This window comes from Geotrypetes seraphini, chromosome 2, assembly GCF_902459505.1.
Source record: "Geotrypetes seraphini chromosome 2, aGeoSer1.1, whole genome shotgun sequence".
NCBI classification, from domain to species: Eukaryota; Metazoa; Chordata; class Amphibia; order Gymnophiona; family Dermophiidae; genus Geotrypetes; species Geotrypetes seraphini.
In genome coordinates, this window is record NC_047085.1 from 251022104 (window position 1) to 251046682 (window position 24579).

Consider the following 24579-nt stretch of genomic DNA (forward strand, 5'->3'; position numbering starts at 1 on the left):
CCGGGAGAAGCGGGACCATCATCGGCTACCTGAATTCTGTGGCAGAGATGGCGTATGGAGCTGTTCTCCTTTATTTGAGTGACTTTGTTCTATTTGGCCATTGCTGGCCTTTTGAGCTTTACTACTGCTTGCTTCCTATTTGGACTTTAGCCTCCTAGACTCTACTGACCATTACATCTCACTCAGGGTTTGGGCTGCTTCGTGGCCCACTCCTGTTACATCTTATGTTTTCTCTACAATTTGTTATCATTGTGGTTGCATATCTGGTTTTACAGTTTACTATCTTCCAGTTTCTGTTCCGTATTTTTTGGGGGGGCCTTAGTGGGCTGTAGGCGTCCTTAGGGGTTGAATGGATGCTATGCCTATGGGGGGGAGCTGATGTCCTATTTGGCTCTGGGGTTTCTCTCATCTTGGTGGGTGGGAGTATGTTTGTGGGAGGTTGTGTTTTCCTTTGGGGTGTGGACTGGGGGAGTATGGCTGGAATGGGTGATGGGGGGGAGTATCTGTGTGTTTGAGAGTTGGTGATTGCTTGTTTTCCTCATCTGTGCTGGTGGGGCTGATTGTACTATGTATGCTTAGATTACATGCCACTTTAAGAGGCCCTTTGGTGACCCTTCCAGGCCCTCTGGCTATTGGGCTGTGTTACTCCCCGTGATTGGGGGTCCTTTTGCTTTTTAGCTTCGCTCTCCTATGGCTTATCTTGGTGTGTGTTCTGGATGGATGGGGTATTCTGCGTGTCTGAGGTGTAGTTGGGATTGAGGGATTTGGGGCCCTGACTGCATCTTCCGTGACTCTATCTCTGTTCCACGTATGTGGGACGGGGTTTTCCTTCTGGTTGGGTTCTTGGAGGGTTTGTTCCTGGGGGTTGGGGGGGGGTTGGGGGGAAAGGGGTGGGTTGGGGTGGGTGGATTGTGAGTTGGTGGGGTGGGTTCATGGGGGTGGGGGGTCCTCCTTCTGTATATTTGCTCACTAAGTTTGATATGTTTTATTGTTGGTCTTTTCTGTTCAATACAATTATTTGGCGATTCTTACTGCTTTGGGGGAGGCTAGGCCCTTGGGGTAGTTTTCACCTGCTTTTCCTTTTCTGGCATTGCTTCCTTCCTGCTTTTCTACTATGAGTACCCCTTTTAGAATTGCTTCATGGAATGTTGGGGGGATCATGTCGCCTGTCAAGAGATCCAAAATACTTGCTGCCCTCCAACGCTACCGGTCTGATATTGCTCGTCTACAGGAAACTAGATTGACTGATGCAGAACATCTTAAGTTACGTCGTTCTTGGGTGGGGGAGGTGTTTTTTGCTTCCTCTTCGGGTCGTCATGGGGGCATTGCTGTGTTGGTCCGTAAGTCTTCGCCTATATGCGTCCAGGTTCTTGATAAGTCGTCTGACGGTCGCTTCTTGCTTCTTCGCCTTACTTTGGGTGGTCGCTCCTATCTTTTCCTAGTGGTTTATGGCCCTAATTCTGGAGAATCGGCCTTTTTACAACGGTTGCTTCACATTCGTTCTCGCTTTCCTGATGATCCTCTGCTTCTTCTGGGAGATTTTAACTTGGTAATGCACCCCGCTCAGGATAAGTCCGGCTCTCCTGCCTCTTCTTTGGGTTCTAAGAGTCATCTCCTCTCCGACTTCTGTGACTCACTTTCGGTTGTGGACCCATGGCGTCTTCTACATCCTGAAGTTCGTGACTATACCCATCTCTCTCGTGCCCATGGTACCTGGTCCCGTCTAGATTATATTTTCTTGTCCTCCTCTATGTTTCCTTCCGTTCACTCGGCTGAGCTTGGACCTCTGTCTATCTCGGATCATGCCCCGATTTGGGTTGATGTTTCCTTGGATTCTACGTACCTCTGCGCGCCGTCCTGGCGGTTTCCCTTCTATCTTGCTCAGGACGCGGAATTTCGTGCCTTTTTGCAGACCCAATGGGAAGACTATTCTACAAATAATGCTCTCCACATGGATGATCCTATCTTGTTTTGGGAGGCTGGGAAGACGGTAATTCGAGGTCACATCATTTCATTTCTATGTGCTCGTCATAAGCGTATTAATCAGGGGATCGTTACTCTGGAACGGGCTTTGCGTTTGGCGAAGCGGTCCTTTTCTTTCCACCCTTCTCCGGAGACTCGAGACTGCTATCTGTCTACTCAGGTGGCCCTGAACTCCCTTCTTCTTTCTCATTCCCAAAAATGCAAAGCCTTTTATCACCATCGTTTCCTTCGTTACGGTAACAAACCCGGCCGCCTTATGGCTCGTTTGGTTAACGCTACGACTGGCAGGAAGCCGATTTTATCTCTGCGAGCCCGGGGTGGTGTCTCAGACTTCTGAGATCTCCGGGGTCTTATTTGATTTCTTTCATCGGTTATATGAGGCTCCGGATGACGCTTCTTTGGAAATGATATCGGACTATCTTCACTCTTCCGGGTTGCCTCGTTTGTCAGCGGCTGCGATTTCCTCTCTCAATAGTCCGTTTCGGGCGGTTGAATTGGAGTCTGCTATTAAATCGCTCCGCTCTGACCGGGCTCCGGGCCCGGATGGGTTCTCGGGTGACTTCTATCGGCTCCTTTCTCCTACACTTTATGGACCTTTATTGGCGTATTTTGATGCAGCTACTGTCCGTGGTTCTTTTCCACGTTTTGCGAATGAGGCCCTTACTACCTTACTCTTGAAGCCTGGTAAGGCTGCTGATTTGCCGGAATCTTATCGCCCCATTTCATTGATCAATGTGGACCTCAAACTCTTCGCTCGTATGTTGGCTGATCGGCTTGCTCCTCATTTACCACAGCTTATCCATGAGGATCAGGTTGGTTTTGTTCGGGGCCGACAGTCTGTACACAATGTCAGCAAGGTACTTCTTGCTCTTGCTCAGTGTCAATCTCGCCAGATTCCGACCCTGTTTGTTCGCCTGGATGCTTCTAAGGCGTTTGATAGCATTCACTGGTCCTTGTTTCGTACCTTGGAGTATGTGGGGCTCGGGGGGTCCTTTCTAGATGCCGTGCGTTCCCTCTATTCCAATCCCTTGGCTTCCTTGCTTGTTAATGGGACTTGTTCTGACTCTTTCCCTATTCTTCGTGGTACCTGACAGGGTTGCCCTCTCTCCCCTCTTTTATTCCTTCTTTCTTTGGAACCGTTGTTATGCACTCTTCGGGGGTTCGCGGAGGTTCGAGGTCTCTCGGTTGGTGACTTTGAACTTAAGACTCTGGCGTACGCGGATGATATGTTTTTAATTCTTACCCGACCTGAAGATTCTCTCCCGGCGGCTTTGGATCTCATTTCTGAATTTGGTTTTTATTCAGGGCTGTCTCTCAACTTAGATAAATCCTTGGCCTTACCTTTTCCACCTGATTTACGAACTTCGTGGAGGGGTGTTTTCCCTCTTCGTTGGGCTGATTCTGCTTTGCGGTACTTGGGGGTTAATATTCTGCTAGACTTATCTAGTTTGTACCGGCTGAATGTAACCCCGTTGTTTCAGACATTACAGAATAAGTTGCACCTTTGGGAGACTCTTCCTTTCTCACTTTTGGGTCGAGTGCACCTGTATAACATGCTTCTGGTCCCCTGTTGGCTTTATGTTTTTCAGGTCCTTCCCCTTTATTTGACGTTTCGTGATGAGCGCCGATTGGAACGACTGGTCCAGAAATTTCTTTGGGCCGGTAAGAGGCCTCGTTTGACTTATAAGCGGGCGGCGACTCCCTGGTATAGAGGTGGATTGGGCTTATTGAATCTTCACTATTTGACAGTTGGTTGTGGAATGAGGCATATTAATGATCTCTTTAGGGGTACTTCAGCGTTTACTAACTCAGCTCTGGAACTTTCCTGCTTTTCTTCTACTCATTTTAGTGCCTATCTTCATTCTATCCCTTCTCTTGAACCTGAGTCTCTTTCTATGAAAGCCTTACACCGACCCTTGCGGAAGGTTTGGCGTTGGGTCTGCAAATTTCACACTCTTTCTCCTTTTGTCTCTCCCTTCCTGCCTATTCGTTTTAATGGTTCTTTCTTACCTGGGATTGATGGGCCGAGTTTTGCTCGGTGGGAAACAAGGGGCATTCAATATCTATTTCATTTGGTTACTGATGAAGGCACCCCTAAATCTTTCGCTCAGTTGCGGGCAGAATTTGATCTCCCTCCTACTGACTATTTTGCTTACATGCAAATCCATCATTACATCTCTTCCTTACCTTCTAGCTGCTTGCAGGCCGCCTGTCATGAGACTTTGTCTACAGCCTTTACCCTTGGTTCACTGCAACCGGTCCCTCTCACGTTTCATCATCGCCACTTGAAGGATGAATGCCTTTGTTTGACCACTCTAAGCTGCGAGATGCTTGGTCTGATTTGCCTTCTGATTTCCTCCTTCAGGCTGTCCGTCGACTGCCTGCTTTTCGTAAATACACTACCTTTTGGGAGCAACATTTTAAATTGATTTTTCGTTTATATATTTCTCCTAAAAGGGCATATTTGGCTCACTTCCGTCCCCATGCAGCCTGTCTTCGTTGTCAGGCTCCGGAAGCCAGCTTAGGCAGTGGCGTACCAAGGGGGGGGGGGTGGGAGGGGCGGTCCACCCCGGGTGCCAGCCCTGAAGGGGTGCTCCCGGCCTTGCCGTTCAGTCCCCCCACATCCCAGAAGGACCGCTCGCCCCACTGACCTTCCTGCACCACCTGTGAAGCAGCAAGCAGCAGGATCGCGAGGTCAGCTATCCCTGAGCTGCTTGGGCGCTGCTTCCTGCGCCGCGGTCCCGCCCCTCCTCTGACATCAGAGGAGGGGCGGGAACGCGGCGCAGGAAGCAGCGCCTAAGCAGTGCAGGGATAGCTGACGTCGCGATCCTGCTGCGGCTGCTTCATAGGTGGTGCAGGAAGGTCAGTGGGGCGAGCGGTCCTTCGGGGGTGGTGGGGACTGAACGGCAAGGCCGGGAGCATAGGTAGTGCTGCTTCATAGGTGGTGTGGGGAGGCCAGGGGGGCGAGCGGTCCTTCAGGGTGGGGCGGGTGGGCAGGCAGGCAGGCATTCAAGGGGGAGGGGGGGTGACAAGCAGGCAGGCCTTCAAGGGGGGGGGGACAGGCCTTCGGGGGGGTGTGCAGACCTTCAAGGGGGAGGGACAGGCCTTCAAGGGGGGCAGGCAGGCCTTCAAGGGGGGACAGGTCTACAAGGGGGGACAGGTCTACAAGGGGGTGGGCAGGCCTACAAGGGGGTGGGACAGGCCTTCAGGGGGGGGGCAGGCCTTCAGGGGGGGTGCAGGACTTCAGGGGGGTGCAGGCCTTCAAGGGGGGACAGGCCTTCAAGGGGGGGACAGGCAGGCAGGCCTTCAAGGGGGGGACAGGCCTACAAGGGGGGACAGGCCTACAAGGGGGTGGGACAGGCCTTCAGGGGGGTGCAGGCCTTTGGGGGGGGTGCAGACCTTCAAGGGGAGGGACAGGCCTTCAAGGGGGGGACAGGCAGGCAGGTCTTCAAGGTGGGGGGACAGGCCTACAAGGGGGAGGGACAGGCCTTCAAGGGGGGGGACAGACCTACAAGGGGGTGGGACAGGCCTTCAAGGGGGGTGCAGGCCTTCAAGGGGGGACAGACAGACCTTTAAGGGGGGACAGGCAGACCTTTAAGGGGGGACCCTGGTTTAGAAGTACACGGAGGGAAGGGGGTGTTCAAAGAGACGTGCATATGCCAAACTTTGGGGGGGGGGATGAAGAAATAATGGGTCTGAAAATAGAGGAGAGGGAGAGAAATGATGGACCATGAGATTTAGGGAGGGAAGGAACTGAAAGGGAGAGAAATTGGACACAAGGGATGGTGTGGAGGAGGGATAGAGATACTGGATAGGAGGGTAATTGGGAAAAGAAAGGGAGAGATGGTGGACTCTGGGGTGGTGGGGAAGGAGGGAGAGAATTAATAATTTAAATATGGAATTAATAATTTAAATAAGAAAGCGGGGGTCATATTATAAAGGGTTTTGAAGGTAATTATACAAAGTTTATACGTTATTCTGTGAATAACTGGAAGCCAGTGTGCATTTTTGAGAAGAGGTGTTACATGATCAAACTTTCTAGATTTGGTTATTAGCTTAATTGAGGCATTTTGTATAATTTGAAGACGTTTTATTTCATGTAAAGCAATTCCTTTGAAAAGAGAATTACAATAGTCGATTTTAGACATCACCAAAGAGTGAATAAGGATATTAAGTGATTTGGGACATAGAAATTTAGAAATAGATCGAATTTTACGTAATCTGTAAAAGGTAGTTTTCATGATGTTACTAATATGATCGTGAAAATTTAGTTTGCTATCGAAGATCACCCCTAAAATTTTAATATTAGTAACTAATTGAAGGAGGCCATTTTGAATTGAAATAGGAGTAACAAGAGGAAAACTATCTTTCCATGGAAAAAGCATAACATTAGTTTTTTTAATGTTAAGAGACAATCTGTTTGAATCCAGCCAATGATAAATTTGGTCAAGTTTTTCATTGATCGCTGAGATTTCAATTGTATTATTATTATTTAGCGGATGCAGTATCTGGATATCATCAGCATAGGCAAAAACGTGGAAGCCTACAGATTGGCATAAAGTCATTAGTGGTGCAAGAAAAATATTGAAAAGTAAGGGTGAAAGAATAGATCCTTGGGGGACCCCATGTGTAATCTGTGTAGGTTTGGAGGAAGATTCCCTGAAAAGAACGGTAGAGGTGCGATCAATGAAATATGATGTAAACCAAGCCAAGACTTCATCTGTAACCCCAATAGATTGGAGTCTGCTAAGAAGAAGTTGATGATCAATCGTATCAAATGCTGCTGAAAGATCAATAGAAATTAACAGCACCGATTGATGATGATCTAAGAAATATTGGATAGAAGTGGTCATGCCGATCAGTGAGTGTTCAGTGCTATGGTGCTGTCTGAAACCAGTTTGATTAGGATGTAACACGTTAGTTTTTTCTACAAACTCTGAGATTTGTTTGAAAACAATTTTTTCTGTTAATTTTGCCAAAAATGGAATGTTAGATATAGGTCTATAATTGGATAGATCCTCGTAACCGATATTTTTATCTTTAATAATGGGACGAATGTATGACTTTTTCCAATCTAAGGGCACAGTATGTTGGCTTAAACTTTCCGTAACTAATGTATGAATCAAAGGTCCAAAGATGTCAAAATATTTTTTAAAAATAAGTGGTGGTATTTGATCAGCCTTAGAGCCTTTGATATTTAGAGTTTTACCTTTTTGACTAGTGTGGCGGGGCCAGGAGTAAGCCTAGCGCTAGCAACCCGGCTCCCGCCCCAGGCGTAGGACGGAGCGCTCCCAGGAGGACTCCCACTGGATAATCAGTAGAATAATTAGTAGACTGCTTTTTGGGTAAAGTTCAGCTTTTATCTTTATTACCCCCAGTTCAAAGCACTGGGTTTCCAGTAGTCCCTCTGGCTGAGTGGACTTAAACAAATCATACATTCACAAGGTTTCTTCTTTATAATATAGTCCAGCCTGCTGCTCAGGCAAAAAGCCAAAAATAAACCAAAACGTTTTCTCTTTAGTTGTACTGCTTTTGTCTGCAAACACTTCAGGAAGCTTTTATACCTGACCCACCCGAAGTCCAATGCCCCCACTACCCCTATGCTCCTGGGTAGGGGCTAGGGAACTTTATATAACCCAACCTTTTAAGACTGGTGTAAGTCCCCTCCCAAAAGTTCCCTGGTTCAGGGTTACGTGATGTCAGGTCTCTGAGTTCCGTTCAAGCTTCTCGGGAAAGTTAATTATGGTTCTCACCTCCTTCCCTTGATCTTCAAGGCCTCTATTTCAGGCTCTAATTGATTCACTCACACATGCTTACAGTTCTGCCTAAGGGAGAAAGAACGCTACACAAAATACATTCGCTTTCATTCCCCTCCCCCATTCATACCTTATTAACTGTGATTCTACAGGAGATCCCAGGCTGCTAGATCACACTCCATTTCACTGCTTCCAGATAGCTCTCCCTCTAATTCCATTAGGGACTCTCCGCTTTCTGAGACCGGGTAAGAACTCCCTTCAGGGGCAGCTAACGGCCAGCCCTGCCCTGGAAGTCTTTCTCCTCCTTTGAACTTCTGCTTAGGAGCCAGAAGTCTGTTAGCTCGGGAGGGTTGTAAGACAGCTTGTGCTTTAGCTCTGGTCTGAGACAGAGAACTCCTAGCAGGCTCCTTCCTGCTCAGCACGGCACTTCTTGTTCTAGCAGTTCCTGAATTCCCTCCTGAATTCTCTCCAGCCTTCCCCGTATTCTCTCGAGTGTTCCCAGCTGTGCTGATTTTATGCTGCAGTCTTGTTCTCACTCTCCCTCTGGGTTCGTCCTGCCTGTCAGCCCCACCCCTCTCATTAACCATGCCTGTGCTGGTTTTCTTTACTAGAGGTTTTGTTGCAGAACTGCCCAAGGTGTTATAAAAGGGATTATAGTGCCCTAAATCAGATGTTGTGGTTTCTGCCCTTCTCTCTCTGCCTTGCCCTGCCTGTTGGCTCTTGGTGATAGGAACAGGGTTACTGGGCAGCTTCCTGGGCTTAGGAATAGGGGCAGCCCTTTGCAAGGCAGGGTTTAAAACCGGGTTTAAACTGCTGACAGGCGCTTCTCTGTCACACTAGGTATTTTAAATTTTGAACATTTAGAAAATAGTGAGTCTGGATTAACCTGTTCAAGATCCTTTGTAATCTGTAAGTTATTTTTAAAAGTTTTCCTAATGTTGTTGATTTTTTCGATAAAATAATCAGTGAGTTCTTGAGCAGTGGGAACTGTACTACTTGATTCAAATTGTTGTTTATTATTCGGTGTTATATTGTTTAAGATGGTATAAAGAAGAGATGGATGTTTAGCCTTTAATATTTTATCGGAATAGAATTTCATTTTAGTTTGATTTATTTTTGCTTTATAGAATTTTGAATGTTCATTGTATGTTAGTAAATTATTTTGAGTTTTGTCTTTCCTCCACATTGCATGCACTGCTTTCAATGCATATTCATTGGGGAAAACCTGACTGGATTCTGGCCTTTGAGGACCAGAATTGCCCACCCCTGGTATAGCCCTTAGTTGGGCTATACAGTATACAGGCAGTCCCAGGGTTAAGAACAAGTTCCATTTTTTAAAACCTGTTATTAAGTTGAATTTGTATGTAACTTGAAACCTGTACCATCTATAAAAACATTAAACATACAGTATAGTCCTCATAACAAAGTACTTTAGTTTAAATAGAAAGAGTAGGTTTGCACTTTTGTTCATCCATCCCACTGTTCCCTCTCCACCACCCCATCCACCATTTCTCCCTTTCATCTCCATGTATTTGTACCTCACGCTTCTTCCACCACCATGTCTGATATTTCTTCTCTCTCCCTATGCCCAACAAGTCACTGCTTTCTTCATTACCCCATGTGCATCATCTCTCCCTCTCACCCCATGCTCAATTCTCCCTTTCTATTCCCTCCCCATCTCAGCATCTCTTTCCTTAACTCCCTCCATTGTTCCAGCCTATGTCATGCTCCCTCCTTTCCTCCTGTGTCCCAATGCAACCCTGCCTTTTCCTGTTCAAAAGTGACACTCTTCCTCCCTTCTATGTCTCAACGTACCCCTCATTGTCTTTTCCTCTGTTCTGCATCCCAAATTCATGCCTGGCTCCCTCTTCACAGTCACACTTCTCTTTGCAAAGCCGTGGTTCCTCCACTGGGCTTGCGGCTGGCCCGGCAGCCTGACCCTTTGTGCCTTCCCCGGGTGTTTACCTCCTCTGGCTGGCTCTCTCCTCGCAGTTGCACTTCTTTTTGCAAAGCCGCAGCCGCTGGTTTCTGGACGTGGCTCACAGCTAACCTGAGGGAAGAATGCATGCTGGCTGCACTTTTTACCTAGATCAAAAGGTGCCCACCAGTAACTTTATGCACTAGAGCTAGAGATGATATCGCTGCTGGGTGGTTGAAAAAGTAACTTCTGAAGATCCAATAAACTTCCAACCGCCAGCTTATTGGACCTTCAGAAGTTACTTTTTCAACCACCCAGCAGCGATGTGATTGCTTGTCACGAAGCTTACCAGGATCGTTTTGAACAAGCTCTCAGGACTGTTTTTGAAACATGCACTAGTCGGGTCTCCTCAGGCAGGCAACGAAACAGGGCCATGTTGGGACCCTTTTAACCTTGTTCTTGCAAGCTAAGTGAACGCTTTTCTAATCTATTTATGCAGTGACTTTTCGCATGATTGACATAAGAAGAAAGGAAAACTACCATCATATTTTGAAATTGTGTAAAGTTCTTCAAATTTTATGAAAAAATCCTAGTCTATGAGCGTGATCAAAAAACGTATATAGTAGCAATGACTGGAAGGTGAACTCTTTACACAGGGAAGTTTTTCAGCCTTCCCTCCAGAGTTCCATATCTCTGAGCTTTTATAAAAGTTTTTTTTGATCACCCTCTTCAGACAGAATACTCTTAGGGTCAGTTGTTTTGATTATATAGCAAGCTTTTTCTGACCTTGGATTTTCTCAGTATATTTCCCTGATATTTCTTAAGGAAATTTAGCTGCATCCATCTTTAGCATTTTTTAACATTCAACTTTTTTTCCATTTTTCTGCTTTCTTCTCAAAATCTACTTTTCCATGTCTTTCCTTCCCATGTCTCTCTCCTTCCCTCAAAAACCAAAATGAAAACTGCAGAGCATGTACAGGATACAGGCACTGTTTATTGCAACTTTAGTAAATAAAACGCAACAAACTAATCAAGTGCCTCTGTGAGTCCGATGCTTGATGCAAAGTGTGTCGCAAACGCAGAGGCACTTGATTAGTTTGTTGCATTTTATTGCTGTTTGTTCCAATACCTTATCCACCATGGACCCTTGAAGAAGGCGTGTTGTCCGAAACACGGACCGTGTTGGGTCCCTTGGTTGGTAATAAGGTTGTATATTTACTTTTTTTTTTTTTTTTTTTTTTTACTAAAGTTGCCATAAACAGTGCCTGTATCCTGTACATGGTCTGCAGTTTTCGTTTTTGCTTGCTGCTTGGTTTACTGCAGGTTTTGTTGGATTTTTTTTCTGTTCTCTCCTTCCCTCCCCATTTCCATGGTCTGATATCTCTCTCCTTCCCTCTCCTCCCTCCCCCAGTAGTCCAACATTTCTCTTCTTCCCTCCTTCCAGTGGTCCTACATCTCTCTCCTTCCTTTTCCCCCTTCCCACAGTTCGGCATCTCTCTCTACTATTATTATTATTTCTATAGCGCTCCCCCCTCCTCCCCAGTGTAACATTTCTCTATCCTTTCCTCGTTTCTGCCCCCTGCAGACCAATATCTCACCTCCTTTCTGGACCCCTCCCAGTCCAACATTTCTCCCTCCTTTCCACCCGTTCAACACTTACTTCTGTCTCCTGCATGCTTCCTCTCCTCCAATCCTCATTCCCCCCCCATCTCTCTCTCTCCATGAGTCCAACTTTCCACTCTCTGCCCTCTCCCCCCTGTGTGCCATTTCTCCTTCCCTCCCCATCCATCTCTCCCTCCATGAGTCCAACACTTTCTGCCTCCTGCATGCTTTCTTCTCACCTCTTCTCTCAAGTGGGACAGGGGAGGTGAGAAAAAGGGATGTCAATCTCTCCCTCTCTCACTCCTACAACAATTTTCCTTCCTTCCCTCCCCCCAAACCCATGCACAACTACTATGCTCTCTCCCCATACACTATTTCGCCTTCCCCTCCAGCATGCAGCACCTTTCCTTTCCCTCCCCTTCTCGTCTAGCAACACCTTTACCTTCCATTCTCCTGCCAGGTCCAGCAGTGCCCCTTCTCCTTTCTCTCGTCCCCCTGCCCCATGTTCAGCAGTACCTCTTCTCCCTTCCCTTTCCCTCCTGTCTAGCAGCACTTCTCTCTCCCTAGTGGCAGCTCACTATGTGCTTCTGACTTCTTCCCCACACAGCTGCCGCTGGCATTAGTTTAGCCCCGGTTCTATCAGGCAACTTTGGGGCCTTTGCTAGGTTGGCCCACCTCCCATGAAAGAGAAAGTCACATCATTGGAGGCGGCTGCCCCAGCAAAGCCTCCAAGCCTACCTGATGGATTCGCCAGCTAAACTAACACTATCGGCAGCTGTGTGAGGAAGTTAAAAGCACACAGTGAGCTGTTACTGCAGGTCTGGGGGAGGGGGGTTAGACAGGGAAGAGGTGGGATATATGCAACTGCAGAAGGAACTTGGGAGACATAGTGCCAACACTGCATACCTCAACAATGGTACATGTACTCCCTGGGGTACGCGTACCTTGTGTTGGAAACAACTGGTTTACTAAACAAATTTCAAATCTTTATATACAAGTTGTTTGCACAAGTGGTTTTTTTTACACAAATACTCCATTAGCTATTTCTTTTTCAAGGATGCAGGAGGAGCACAAAGATTTCTGCACTACCCCCTCTGCACTGATTTACCATAATGATCCACAGCTGACCTGGACTGCCTTTCTGGGGCCAAGTTTCTCTCCAACTTTTTCAGAAACAGAAAACTGGTATTGAAGGCAAACGCTGCTCCTGAACACACCTCATCCTTCTACTCTCTCCTTATGGGGGGGGAAAAACAACCCAGCATAGGGAAGAACTTTTGCAAACTCCTTCCTTTTTATTCTCTTGTTCTTCGGTGAGGCTTTACTCCTGGTGGCTTTTTTGCTGGATGGGTACTTTTGTTGGCTGCTAACAGCCTTGGGTTGTAATCCAAAACTAGCTCCTTTAGACTGTAAAAATTTATCTTCTCAATGTGATTTCTTTTACCTTCATGCAGGTCTCGCCATTCTTTGTACCTGTAGGTTTTTGGGGCCAGCCGAGAAAACTGTTATGTTTTACAGAACAAGTTTTTCAAATCTGCATTTGTGTTGGTATGAATTGTCTAAATTTCAAGGTTTCTACCTTTTGAAACAGATTGTAATGTCCATCTTTGTCTACATTAATTTATTGATTTACAAAGGCATGAAACTGACAGCTGTTTCTTGGTTTGAGCTTGTAAAAACATCTATGCCTTCAATTCATTTAGAGACACTTTTTCACCTTGTAAAAATAATGCCAGCACTTGAGTAGTTTAAACAAGGTTAAGCAATGAAACCAGAACTTGAGCTCGCCTTTAGTAATTTATTTACCACTTGGAGCAGGTTTTCACAGTACTATTAACATATGTAAGTTATCACTGCAGTACTCTGAGCAGCCCGATAGGACTAATATTTGATTTGATTTGATTTCTTATATATCGCTATACCGTGAGGTTCAAAGCGGCTTACAATGAAGATAGATTTAAGATACATTAAAATAAAATAAATAAAAATAGTACTTTGGATTTCCCTAGCTGTCCCGAAGGCTCACAATCTAGCTAAAGTACCTGAGAAAACAATAAATAAAAATAAAATAAATGAAATAAAATAAATTCCAATCAGACAATAGGATCTAATGTTAGAAGTTCATAAAGACGATATGCCAAGGAGAGAAAGCTGGTATGCTCCTTGAGCCCTGACGTATGCAGCCAAGCCAATACACAATATTTCAGCCATGAGGTTTCCCAAGAAGTAGTAATGAGTGCCAAAATGCAGGCATGTCATTTGGATCAGATGATCTCTGCAACAGCCAGACAACCGCCACTATCATCTCGGTGCATCAACTGCCATCATTCTCAGATCCGATATCTAGTATGGTATAGAACCCTGCTGGATCGGGGGAGGGGCGGAGCTGTGCTCTTAAGTCTCTGCCACTGCTTCTGCTGCCTGCCGCTGGTTTCGGTGTGGCCCCGGCGTCTCCTTGTGCTCACAGTTATCCCCTGCTGGATCGGGGGAGGAGCGGAGCTGTGCTCATTAAGTCCCTGTTGCTGATTCTGCTGTCTGTCGCTGATTTCGGTGCGGCCCCAGCGTCTCCTCGTGCTTAACCATTAGCCCCTGCTGGATCGGGGGAGGGGCGGAGCTGTGCTCTTAAGTCCCTGCTGCTGCTTCTGCTGCCTGCCGCTGGTTTCGGTACGGCCCCGGTGTCTCTTCGTGCTCAACCGATTAGCCCCTGCTGGATCGGGGGAGGGGCGGAGCTGTGCTCTTAAGTCCCCGCCGCTGCTTCTGCTGCCAGCCGCTGGTTTAAAATGCATTTCTTTATGTTTTCTCAGTAGAAAGAAAAAACTTTTAGGTTGTGTTGCTCTCTTCCTCGCACAAACTCACAACATATCATGAGAAAATAATGTTTAAGTGTGACTGAATAGAGTGATTTTAAAATAGAACTTTGTGAAACTGTGATAAGATGTCACTGGAGGCCCCAACAACCATTTTGATGTGACATTCAAAATGTTGCAGTCTCACAAGAGAGATGAGGAGGACTTGAAGTACAGATTGAATTATTTTTTTTCCATTTTTTCCACCTGGAACACGCTTCCAAATGAGGTAATAGGACAGAATACAATACTGGGTTTCAAAACAGGACTGGATAACTTCCTGGAAGGGAAGGGGATTACAGGGTATAGATAGAAGGTCACTCTACTGGACATAAGCGAAAAGCATATGACAGTTTTAGGGTATGAGCACTATCAGGTCCTGGACCTGAGGAGCTGATGCGTGAGCGGAATGCCGAGCACGATGGACCTCCGGTCAGACCCGACAGGGGCATTTCTTATGTTCTTATCATATTAGCTTAAAAAGATACAAAAAAGAAGGCAAAAGATGTCAGTAAGGACTCTATGAGTCTATCAGCTAATCACTACTAACAGACCAAACCACACAAATACCAAATGTCAATTGAGGAGTAGGGACGCTCTTTTGGCAAACGTATAGGGGTTTATAGTTTAGCTTATCATATTAGCAACATTTCTATTTCATTCATCGATATCTTCTTGGATGTCAAGCAGCCACATACCATATATGACTTTTGTTTTGTTTGAGATCCTAGCTCTTGAAAGACCTCCGATGGTAGATATTTAAGTCATACTGGAATATTAGAATCAAACTGCCAGTTAGGAATGTGTTTAGTTTGGGAGGGGTGGGGGGTGGGGCACTGTCCCAGACGCTGCAGATAGCTTAGATGCCCCAAAGTAGTCTGCTGAGATATGTCACATGGTAGATGTGATAACTGTCTGCCTAATGTGGTAAATGCAAAAAAGACATGTGACATTTACTGGCCAGGCTTTGCATTTAAGGTACGGTAAGTGCAAAACGTACTGTACTTTAATAACATCCCCCTAAGTTGCAAATCTATTTCAAACAATTAGCCAAAATATAAATATTTTTTTAAATTGTTAAACTAGTCCAGCATGATAATTAGCACATACCATGTGTTGCACAGTAGAGAATGGCACGGGGAAAAATTCTGTCCCCGTCACCGTTCCGTCTCCCGACCACCATCCTCTGCATCACCTTGCCCCCGCTGGTCCTTTCACCGCCCCATCCCTGTCTCAGCTGTCCCCTTCACCGTCCCCCCTGTCTCCTTCAGCGCCACGTCACCGTCCCAGCCTTCAGCGTCGTCTCCTCTACATCCCCCCACCCCCAGCACCCTTCACGCGGTCCAGCAGCTCACTCCTGCCGGCCAGCCATGCATTTCCCTCCCTCCATCCTTTTCCCTTACCTTTTCTTCTTGAAACTGATGATTTCTATAAGGCTACGAGCTGTATTACAGCCGGAGCCTTGAAGTTGCATCGGGTTGCCTGCTAGAAAAGTCTCTTCCGATGCAACCGGAAACAGGAAGTTGTGTCAGAGGAGACTTTTACCAGCAGGCAACGCGACGCGACTTCAAGGCTCCGGCTATAATACAGCTCGTAGCCTTATAGAAATCGCCAGTTTCAAGAAGAAAAGGTAAGGGAAAAAGAGGGAGGGAGATGCATGGATGGCTGGCGGGAGAGAGTGGGCTGCCGGATCGAACGCTCGCTCGCCATGCGTTCACTACTTGTTCACCACCCCGTGCTACCATTCACCGCTCCACGGGGCGGTGAATGGCCTTGTCCCTGAACTCGCGGTGACCTTTTTTTTGGTCACCGTTTTGGCAGGTCATTCTCTACTGCACAGTCCATTGTATACCTATGGATTCTTGCACTTTAACACACTAATTCATTATCGCATGCTAAATCTGTTGGCATACCTTAGTAAAAAGAACACCAAAGTGAACAGAAAAAGAATATAATTGGAAATAACATAGCATTAATAAGAATAATAGACATTACAATTATTTGGTGCTTCTAAAACAGTTGCTCAAATCCAGTCCTCAAGGCCTACGTTATCAGCACCTTAGGGGGTCATTTACGAACAGTTAATGTGCACTAAAGCCATAACACGCGTTAGCTGCTATGAGGCCCAGTGCATAAAAAACGGGTCTTGTGGTGATAGTAGTTGCATACCCGTATCCTTGAACTGCTTGTATTCTTTGGGTGGCAGGAGATGGAGTTTCAGAGCCAAATTCTCACAAACCTCCAGCTAGCCAAAGCATGTGAGAATGAATACAAGGACAGATCCTGGGGGCTTCAATAGAATAGAGTAATACCTTGGAATCCATTGAAAATAATAGAAACTGGATTCATCTGTTCCTGGGTCCCACAAACTCAAATTGTAACAGGAAATACACTGGATTTTAAGGTAAAATATTAACAAATATTCCAAAGCAGCATTCAGATTCTGGGGCACAAACACACAAATACAATGTGCAGGGCGTTCGGATTCCAAAGCAGAGTTCGGAATCCAAGACAAAATTTACTACAAAAAAGGTTTGGATTCCAAGTTGTTCGAGTTCTGGGACTTTCGGATTCCGAGGTACCACTGCATATGGAACTTGAGCAGTCAGAGGGAAACCATGTTTTCCACCACTTTTGTGAACTATGCGCTACTTAATTCAAGGGCCGTTTGATAATAAACAATACTCTTATGGATCTTTCATCACATTATAAAGCCCCCAGCCTTCCTCTGTCTTTAAAGCCGCACTGCCTCTTTCTAGCTGCCCATTTAAATAGACCTCATATCGCGCATAAAGCTTGTAGCCCAATAAAAGAGAAGCAGGTTACCATGTCAGCCTCAGGTGTAGTTGTGGTTAAAAGTAGTTAGCCCTGTAAATGATTTCCAGCATCCAGTCTGGCTTACTTGTAACTTGACATGCTTCCAACCACAAGCCAGGTATTTTTTGAAGGGAAAACAAGGTGCCTTTGGGGGGAGACTAGGTGCATAAATTAAATCAGTAGAAGAAGTGAGAAAAAGACGTCAGGCGATGGTAACCATTTAACAAGATCCTCAGTAGTTCAACTTTGGTGGGAAAACACACATGCAGCTGATGATATATGCTTTCTACAGTGATCCGTGTTCGCTGCAGATTTGGAGGCACTGGAAGGAAAAGAAATTTCTTGTGCCAACATTGCTGGGAAGCTGTCTTTCAGTGGAAGCTTATCGCAGTTTGGCACAAATCTGATAGGGATGTGGACTTGATGTGACTGCAAAGCAGGGCTTTAATTGGGGCTTGGGCTGATTCTCTGGAATGAGGAAGGTGAAACGCTGCATGAGGGTGGTGAAGAAGATAAAAAGCTCCATCCTGGCCAACTGTTCCCCCAAGCACACACGGCGACCTGCCAGAAAGATTAAAAAATAAACTACCTTGATATACAGTATAGTTTGACGGTTAATCATTCTTTCATAGCATAACCAATTGTTGCATTCTCTTTTATAGGAAAAATTAATTTTGGTGGGGAGAAACTGCACAGAAAATAGGACATCATACAGGAGTTTTTGATAAGTTATTGCACCCACAGAAGGCCATGACTGAAGAAAGCACCTGTGTTTATCTTTATTAGTCAGTTAGTACACTGTCTAATGGTTAAACGTTCAAGCCAGTTTACAGGCAATGCATAAGAAGGAAAGGAATACCAATTTATAGATAGGTCAGGAGAGAAAACAGAAGGTCCAAAGAAAACAAGAGGGCAGACAATCTGCAAACTCCTAGATGGCGGCATAAAACAGCAGATCAGATTCCAGAAATCATTGTAATTAAAACTTCCCTATCCCTCAAACCTCTTGTTTCCAATCAGTCCTAATTTGTCGTAGGGTTCCTTTTACAAAGCCGCTCTAGTAGTTTTTCATCACGCACTAAGCCCTGTGCTGGCTGAAAAACTAACGCCTGCTCAAGAGGAGGCGGTAGCGGCTAACGCGGCCGGCGGTTTAGCACTCGCTATTATGCGCATTAAATTGCTAGCGCGGCTTTGTAAAAGGAGCCCATAGTTTTAGGTTTACCCCCTTTTTATTTTACCTCACCTAAATCAAAAATTATATTAGACCTTTCTAATTTTTAATGTTGTAAACCTGCCTAGATACATGTGATGGTCGGTATATCAAGCCATGAATAAACTTGAAACTTCTCCAAAACGTTATTCTCTATAGCAGATAAAGAATAGAGAATAACGTTTTGGAGAAAGATTTCTGGAATCTGATCTGCTGTTTGCTGCCGCCATGGAAAACAGAAGCAACAACGATTGGGCAGGGGGGATAGGAAACAGGCTGGAATCCTCATTAGCAGGCAACTTATTCCACAGTGGTTAAGCCAAAAGCTTTTTGGAAAAGATAAGTTTTTAAGCTAACTCTAAGGGCTCCTTTTACTAAGCTGCGATAGCGTTTTTAGCGCGCGATGAATTACCGCACGTGCTAAACCCGCGCTATGCGGCTAGAACCAACGCCAACTCAATGCTGGCGTTAGCATCTAGCATGCACGGCAATTCAGCGCGTGCTAAAACCGCTATCGCAGCTTAGTAAAAGGAGCCCTAAATGTAGATAAAAGCTCAGGTACACCCTCATGCTTGGATCGTTCTGACTCGTATTTATCTACAACGAATTCAGTTGACTCGTGCTCAAGTGAAGATCTAAAAAGAAATTGGTTTTGTTCTAAACTGGTAAAAGTCTTCCAGCGTCATCCCCCATGGTTGTTTTCAACATGGCCACCATTCTATTGGAGGTTGCCCTCTTTGTCTGGTTCCTTCGATCTTCCAAAACATATTCCCCAGGATATTGAGGGAGCTCAAAGAGGTTCTAGTGGGTCCTCTTAAAGCATTCAGGAGGGATGTGCATTTTTGTTTTGTTTCATTTTGTTTGTAATAGCATGTGCTATTTCATTTAGTGCACACTAAATCAGGCACTCTAGAATAAAATAGCATGCATTATTATAAAATATTCATTATTTAAAAAAGCATACACTAAAAGCAAAAATAATACATGACAAATATTTTTTGCCTTTGTGCTCTTAAAACTCAGAGACTATTTTGTATCTTTAATGGTAATGCTCACATGAGTGTCATCCCACCAGACTCGCTCCCCCCTAAAAAAAAAAAGCTCCCACCACCCTCACAAGACCTCTTCCCCCAAGGACAGCCTTGGATACACAGGACAGGAGTGATACTTAATAACTCAAAATGGTACGACCTGACTTAAAGCTTCTTCTTGTCCTACATCAGGGGTCTCCAAAGTCCCTCCTCGAGGGCCAAATCCAGTCAGGTTTTCGGGATTTCCCCAATGAATATGCATTGAAAGCAGTACATGCACATAGATCTCATGCATATTCATTGGGGAAATCCCAAAAAACCTGACTAGATTCGGCTCTCGAGGAGGGACTTTGGAGACCCCTGTCCTACATGTTGCAGCATGTGGAACAAAGGGAGCCTCAATCAGATAGTGTCATTTTGAATTTTGGTGCCAATGCGGCAGAAGCTGCTAGACTTTGCTTCTGTTCCATGAGCCTGAGGTTGTTACAGGGAAGATCCAGAGGCAGATCAAAGGTGTCCTTTTTGGAAGGTTGATCTAGGGCAGGGGTAGGCAATTCCGGTCCTCATGAGCCGGAGCCAAGTCAGGTTTTCAGGATCTCCACAATGAATATGTATGAGATGGATTTGCATGCACTGCCTCCTTGAGATGCAAATCTATCTCATGCATATTTATTGCGGATATCCTGAAAACCTGACCTGGCTCTGGCTCTCGAGGACCAGAATTGCCTACCCCTGATCTAGGGTGTTATTTGTACTAGATCCTGGGGCTACTTGCCTACCTCTGTTGGGGCTTGCAGATCATGCTAAGGTAGGGATATATGGGAGAGAGGAAATTTTCTTCTGAGGGGTTGAGTGGAAATCTCAACTCAGGACTAATAACTGTTTAAGGATCTCTGCTCATGGGGGCCAGGAAATTGGTGACATTACTATAGGAGGTTGTAGCAGAGTGTCCTAGTCTAGCAGGCTAGCCTCATAGAGCAAACAAAGTGTTATCTTTATTGGTTTGCCTCACACTCACAGCCCCCATCTCAATGCTTTTTAAAATCCGAACAGGTTTTGAAAAGCTGTCCGGATGCCTGGATAGTCCTCTAAAAAGAGAGCTTGTCCGGATCAATCTGGACATCTAATAACCCTAGTTCTATGCTACTACTACTCATTAAATATATGAATTTCCAAAAACTTACTCTAAAAAACATGCTAAACTATTTTATTCTTTTCTAATGTCCCTTTGGTGATCATTCTATGTTTCTCTGTTCTGTCATGTATCTGTTTGAGCTTTTATGCAATTTGGACATTACCTGCAGAAAATGGTATGAAGGCTTCTCTCTTCAAAAACTGTCCCTCAGCGTTCAAGAAGTGTTCTGGGTAAAACTGGTGTGGCTTCTCCCAATAGGTTTCATCCTTCAGGACTGAGGACAGGTTGGTGATGATGACCACCCCCTAAAAATCAAAATTTAGAAAGTTAGAAGCCCTACTGCAAAGATTCTTGGAGTCCCCACGCTGAATTTTCCTTTGCATGCTAAAGTGTGCTGCAATTTTACTCAAGAAGACAAGCCTGCAATGACAAGCCTGAATCAAGACACAGCAGTGGAGGCAGCATGCCTACATCTAGTACCGTATATACTGAAATATAAACAAATTCGAATATAAAGTGAGGTGACCTTTTCCCCAGAAAAAAAGAAGGAAAAAGGTTGATTCAATATAAACTGAGATTAGAAATTTGGGCGATCCTGGTGAGAAAGTCAAAGAATTAAGGAGAGTAATCTTCACCAAAAGGATGATGGATGCATGAAAAAGCCTCCCAGTTCTTCTTCCTTTATAAGTATATTATCAGCATCCTTTTTTACTCCAAGTACTTCTCACTGCTTTGATTGCACAATATTTCAACTCTTCAAATTACAAATTGATGCAAGTTTCCACCACAATATTTTCCTCTTTAGACAGCTTTTATGTTCTAAAAGTCTAATTTTAATTTTTCATTTCATCTTCCCTTTATATACAAAAGTGGACATGGACAATAAATGATTTAATTTATATTCATAGCATTACAATCTACCTGCTACAACAAACAGTAGAAATATAGGGGTTTGCCATATGGAGGAATTTTTCAAAGAAGCCTAGCTGTGTCCTCTAGATTGATGTTCTCTGTTAGCTGGCTATAAATAAGCACAGGCTTCCACAAAATTCATTGTTTTAGCTGGATTGTGATGAGGTATTCCCCTGCTTGGGTTAGGACAAAGGAGGAAAACAGCAAGCATATGTAACATTTTAAAAACTACCCCTGAAAATCATCATAAAGTATTCTCTTTGAAAGCGATCACATAGAGGCAGGAGCTGACAGGCCTTGAGCATGCACAGATGATCAAAGCCCTACATCAGCCCAGGACACAGCATTGATCTTGGCCGGAGCTGGTAAGGAGAATGCAGCAGTGGTGGGGTGTAGGAAAAGCAGTGTCAGTCATGGGAGGGCGTACAGGAAAGCAACTCTGGTCATTGGGGGGAGGGGGGTGAATGCAGGAGATCAACTGGTCATCGGGGGGCGGGGAGGGAGGTGTTCATGCAGGAGAGCAACTCTGGAGTGAAGGGTCACTATTCGGGCTGGAGGAGGGTCACGAGTGGAGTTCCGCAGGGGTCGGTACTCGGACCGCTGCTGTTCAATGTATTTATTAATGACCTGGAAACGGGGACGAAGTGTGAAGTTATAAAATTTGCGGATGACACTAAACTCTGTAGAAGGGTTAGAACTGCGGAAGAGTGTGAGGACCTACAAAGGGACCTAAACAAACTGGAGGAGTGGGCGAATAAATGGCAGATGAGCTTCAATGTAGGGAAATGCAAGGTCATGCATATAGGGAAAAAGAACCCGATGTTCAGCTACCAAATGGGGGGATTAGTATTAGAGGGAAGTAACCTTGAAAGAGACTTGGGTGTACTGGTGGACACAACAATGAAGTCAACAGCACAATGCGCAGCAGCCGCAAAGAAAGCAAACAGAATGTTGGGTATTATTAAGAAGGGTATCACAACTAGAACGAAAGAAGTCATCCTGCCGTTGTATCGGGCAAAGGTGCGCCCGCACCTGGAGTACTGTGTTCAGTATTGGTCACTGTACCTTAAGAAGGATATGGCAATACTTGAGAGGGTCCAGAGGAGAGCGACACGAATGATTAAGGGCATGGAAAACCTTTCATACACTGAAAGATTGGAGAGACTGGGGCTCTTCTCCCTGGAAAAGCAGAGACTCAGCGGAGACATGATAGAGACCTACAAGATCATGAAGGGCACAGAGAGAGTAGAGAGGGACAGATTCTTCAAACTTTCAAAACATAAAAGAACAAGAGGGCATTCGGAAAAGTTGAAAGGGGACAGATTCAAAATGAATGCTAGGAAGTTTTTCTTTACCCAGCGTGTGGTGGACACCTGGAATGCGCTTCCAGAGGGTATAATAGGACAGAGTAAGGGATAGAGGGTATAGATAGAGGGCTACTGGTACAGGTCCTGGACCTGTTGGGCCACCGCGTGAGCGCACTGCTGGGCACGATGGACCTGAGGTCTGACCCAGTGGAGGCATTGCTTATGTTCTTATGTTCTTATGGTCATTGGGGGGGGCGTGCAGGAGAGCAACTCTGGTCATCGAGGTGTGTGTGCATGCAGAAAAGCCACTCTGGTCATTGGTGGGGGGGGGCGTGCAGGAGAGCAACTCTGGTCATCGGGGTGTGTGTGCATGCGGAAGAGCCACTCTGGTCATCGACAGGGGCGTGCAGGAGAGAGCACCAGTCATCGGGGGGGGGGGGGGGGGGGGGGGGAGGGGAAGAGTGGAACTACAAGAAAACAGCACTCATCATTGTAAAAGGAATACAAAAGTGCTGGTTATCTGGTGGACTCGGATATAAGCCAAGACCCCCACATCACCTGATCCTAAATTGGGCAGTGGGCCCTGAGGAGAGAGATATGCGAACACTGAGAAGAGTGAAAGAAAGGAGGAAGAGAAACGAATGGAGCCCTGGATACGAAACTATTTAGTTACACAGTGCAAAGAAAGCTTAAAAGGCAATTCTATAACTGGCTACTTATGCCCCCAAATACAACACATCTAAGTAGTGCCTAAATCATCAACACTGAAAAACACCTGCTTAAGCGCTATTCTATTAATGGCGCCTAAGGTTAGGCAAAATTTATAGAATAGCCCTTACACGCCTAACTTCGGATGCAGCCATTTGCACTAAGGGAAACATTGTGCAAATCCTTGTGCCTAAAGTTAGACACGGATGCCCTTTATTCTACAAGTACTGTGTAAATGTGAAGAACACCCCCCCCCAATCCACTCATGACCCTCCCATTTCTGCACCCCCTTGTTGGCGTCGCATGCAAAATTTAGGTGCAGATCCCGTACCTATATTTGCACGCATACATTTTTAAATTAAACTCAAGTATCACTGACAATTGCTTATTAAGAAACCAATTAATCCATGCTATTTGGCACGTTATTCACTTAAGTTGCATACGCAAATTAGGCAACTCAAAGCGCCATATATAGAATTGAAGGGGTAAATGGGAGGAAGTGTAGACATGGGCAGAGCCTGAGCAGGCCATGGATGTGGCATCACCTACAGAATACTATAGTATTCTACAGAATACTATACTTAGGTGTGCCAACTTATGCCATCCATAGACATGGTGTATGTGGTCACGCTTAAATGTATGTAGGCACGTGAATGCCAATTTGTGCTAGTATTCTATAACAGAATCTTGGCATTGAGATGCCATTACAGAATTGGCATTCAGCATTGAGGCACCCATCTTGAGGTGCCAAGTTATAAAACTACCCCTTTAGAATCTAACACAGCCCTGAATCTCAGTATTTGATCTGGGATGGCAAGCAATAAGCAGAAAACAGAACTTGAGAAGAAGTGACAAAGGGACCAATATAGGGGCCAGGCCGTCAACTATTCTGTACATAGCAGAAATAACTCACCACAAATTATTTATTGTTATTATTTATAAACTAAGTGGTTTCCATTCAGGTACTCAAGCATTTTTGCCCTAGCTGTCCCAGTGGGCTCACATTGAATCTCCCATTGCTCCAGGTACATTAGATAAAGCGACTTCCCAGGGTCACAAGGAGCAGTGTGGGATTTGAACCCACAACCGCAGGGTGCTGAGGCTGTAGCTCTAACCACTGGACCACACATTCAGCATCAATGTATTTGTTTTATTGAAGATATTATTGTATATGATTTGTCTGTCTGTTTTAATACTGTGATTATATTTTTGTATGCCGCCTAGGTATAGGTGAGTAAGAAATTTTTTAAAATAAATTAAATTGCATCACCAATGCAGCTCTACTCCACTGGCCTTCACTCTAACAATGCACATGCTGGCCTTTGTCAATACTGTTCAGCCTTGACTTTAGCTT

At 45.3% G+C, this 24579-nt stretch overlaps 1 protein-coding gene across 1 annotated transcript in view; it reads right to left on the reverse strand.

The window, feature by feature from the left end:
• Positions 1–16580: 16580 nt before the first annotated feature.
• Positions 16581–24579, reverse strand: part of LOC117353425 (cytochrome P450 2D15-like) — an 83352-nt gene continuing 75353 nt past the window's right edge. Inside the window, exons 8-9 of the mRNA XM_033929343.1 lie at positions 20462–20603; positions 16581–17483 (exon numbers count right to left, since the gene is read on the reverse strand). Of these exons, the coding sequence (XP_033785234.1) occupies positions 17305–17483; positions 20462–20603 (321 nt within the window). The 3' untranslated portion in view covers positions 16581–17304. The remainder of the gene's footprint in view (positions 17484–20461; positions 20604–24579) is intronic.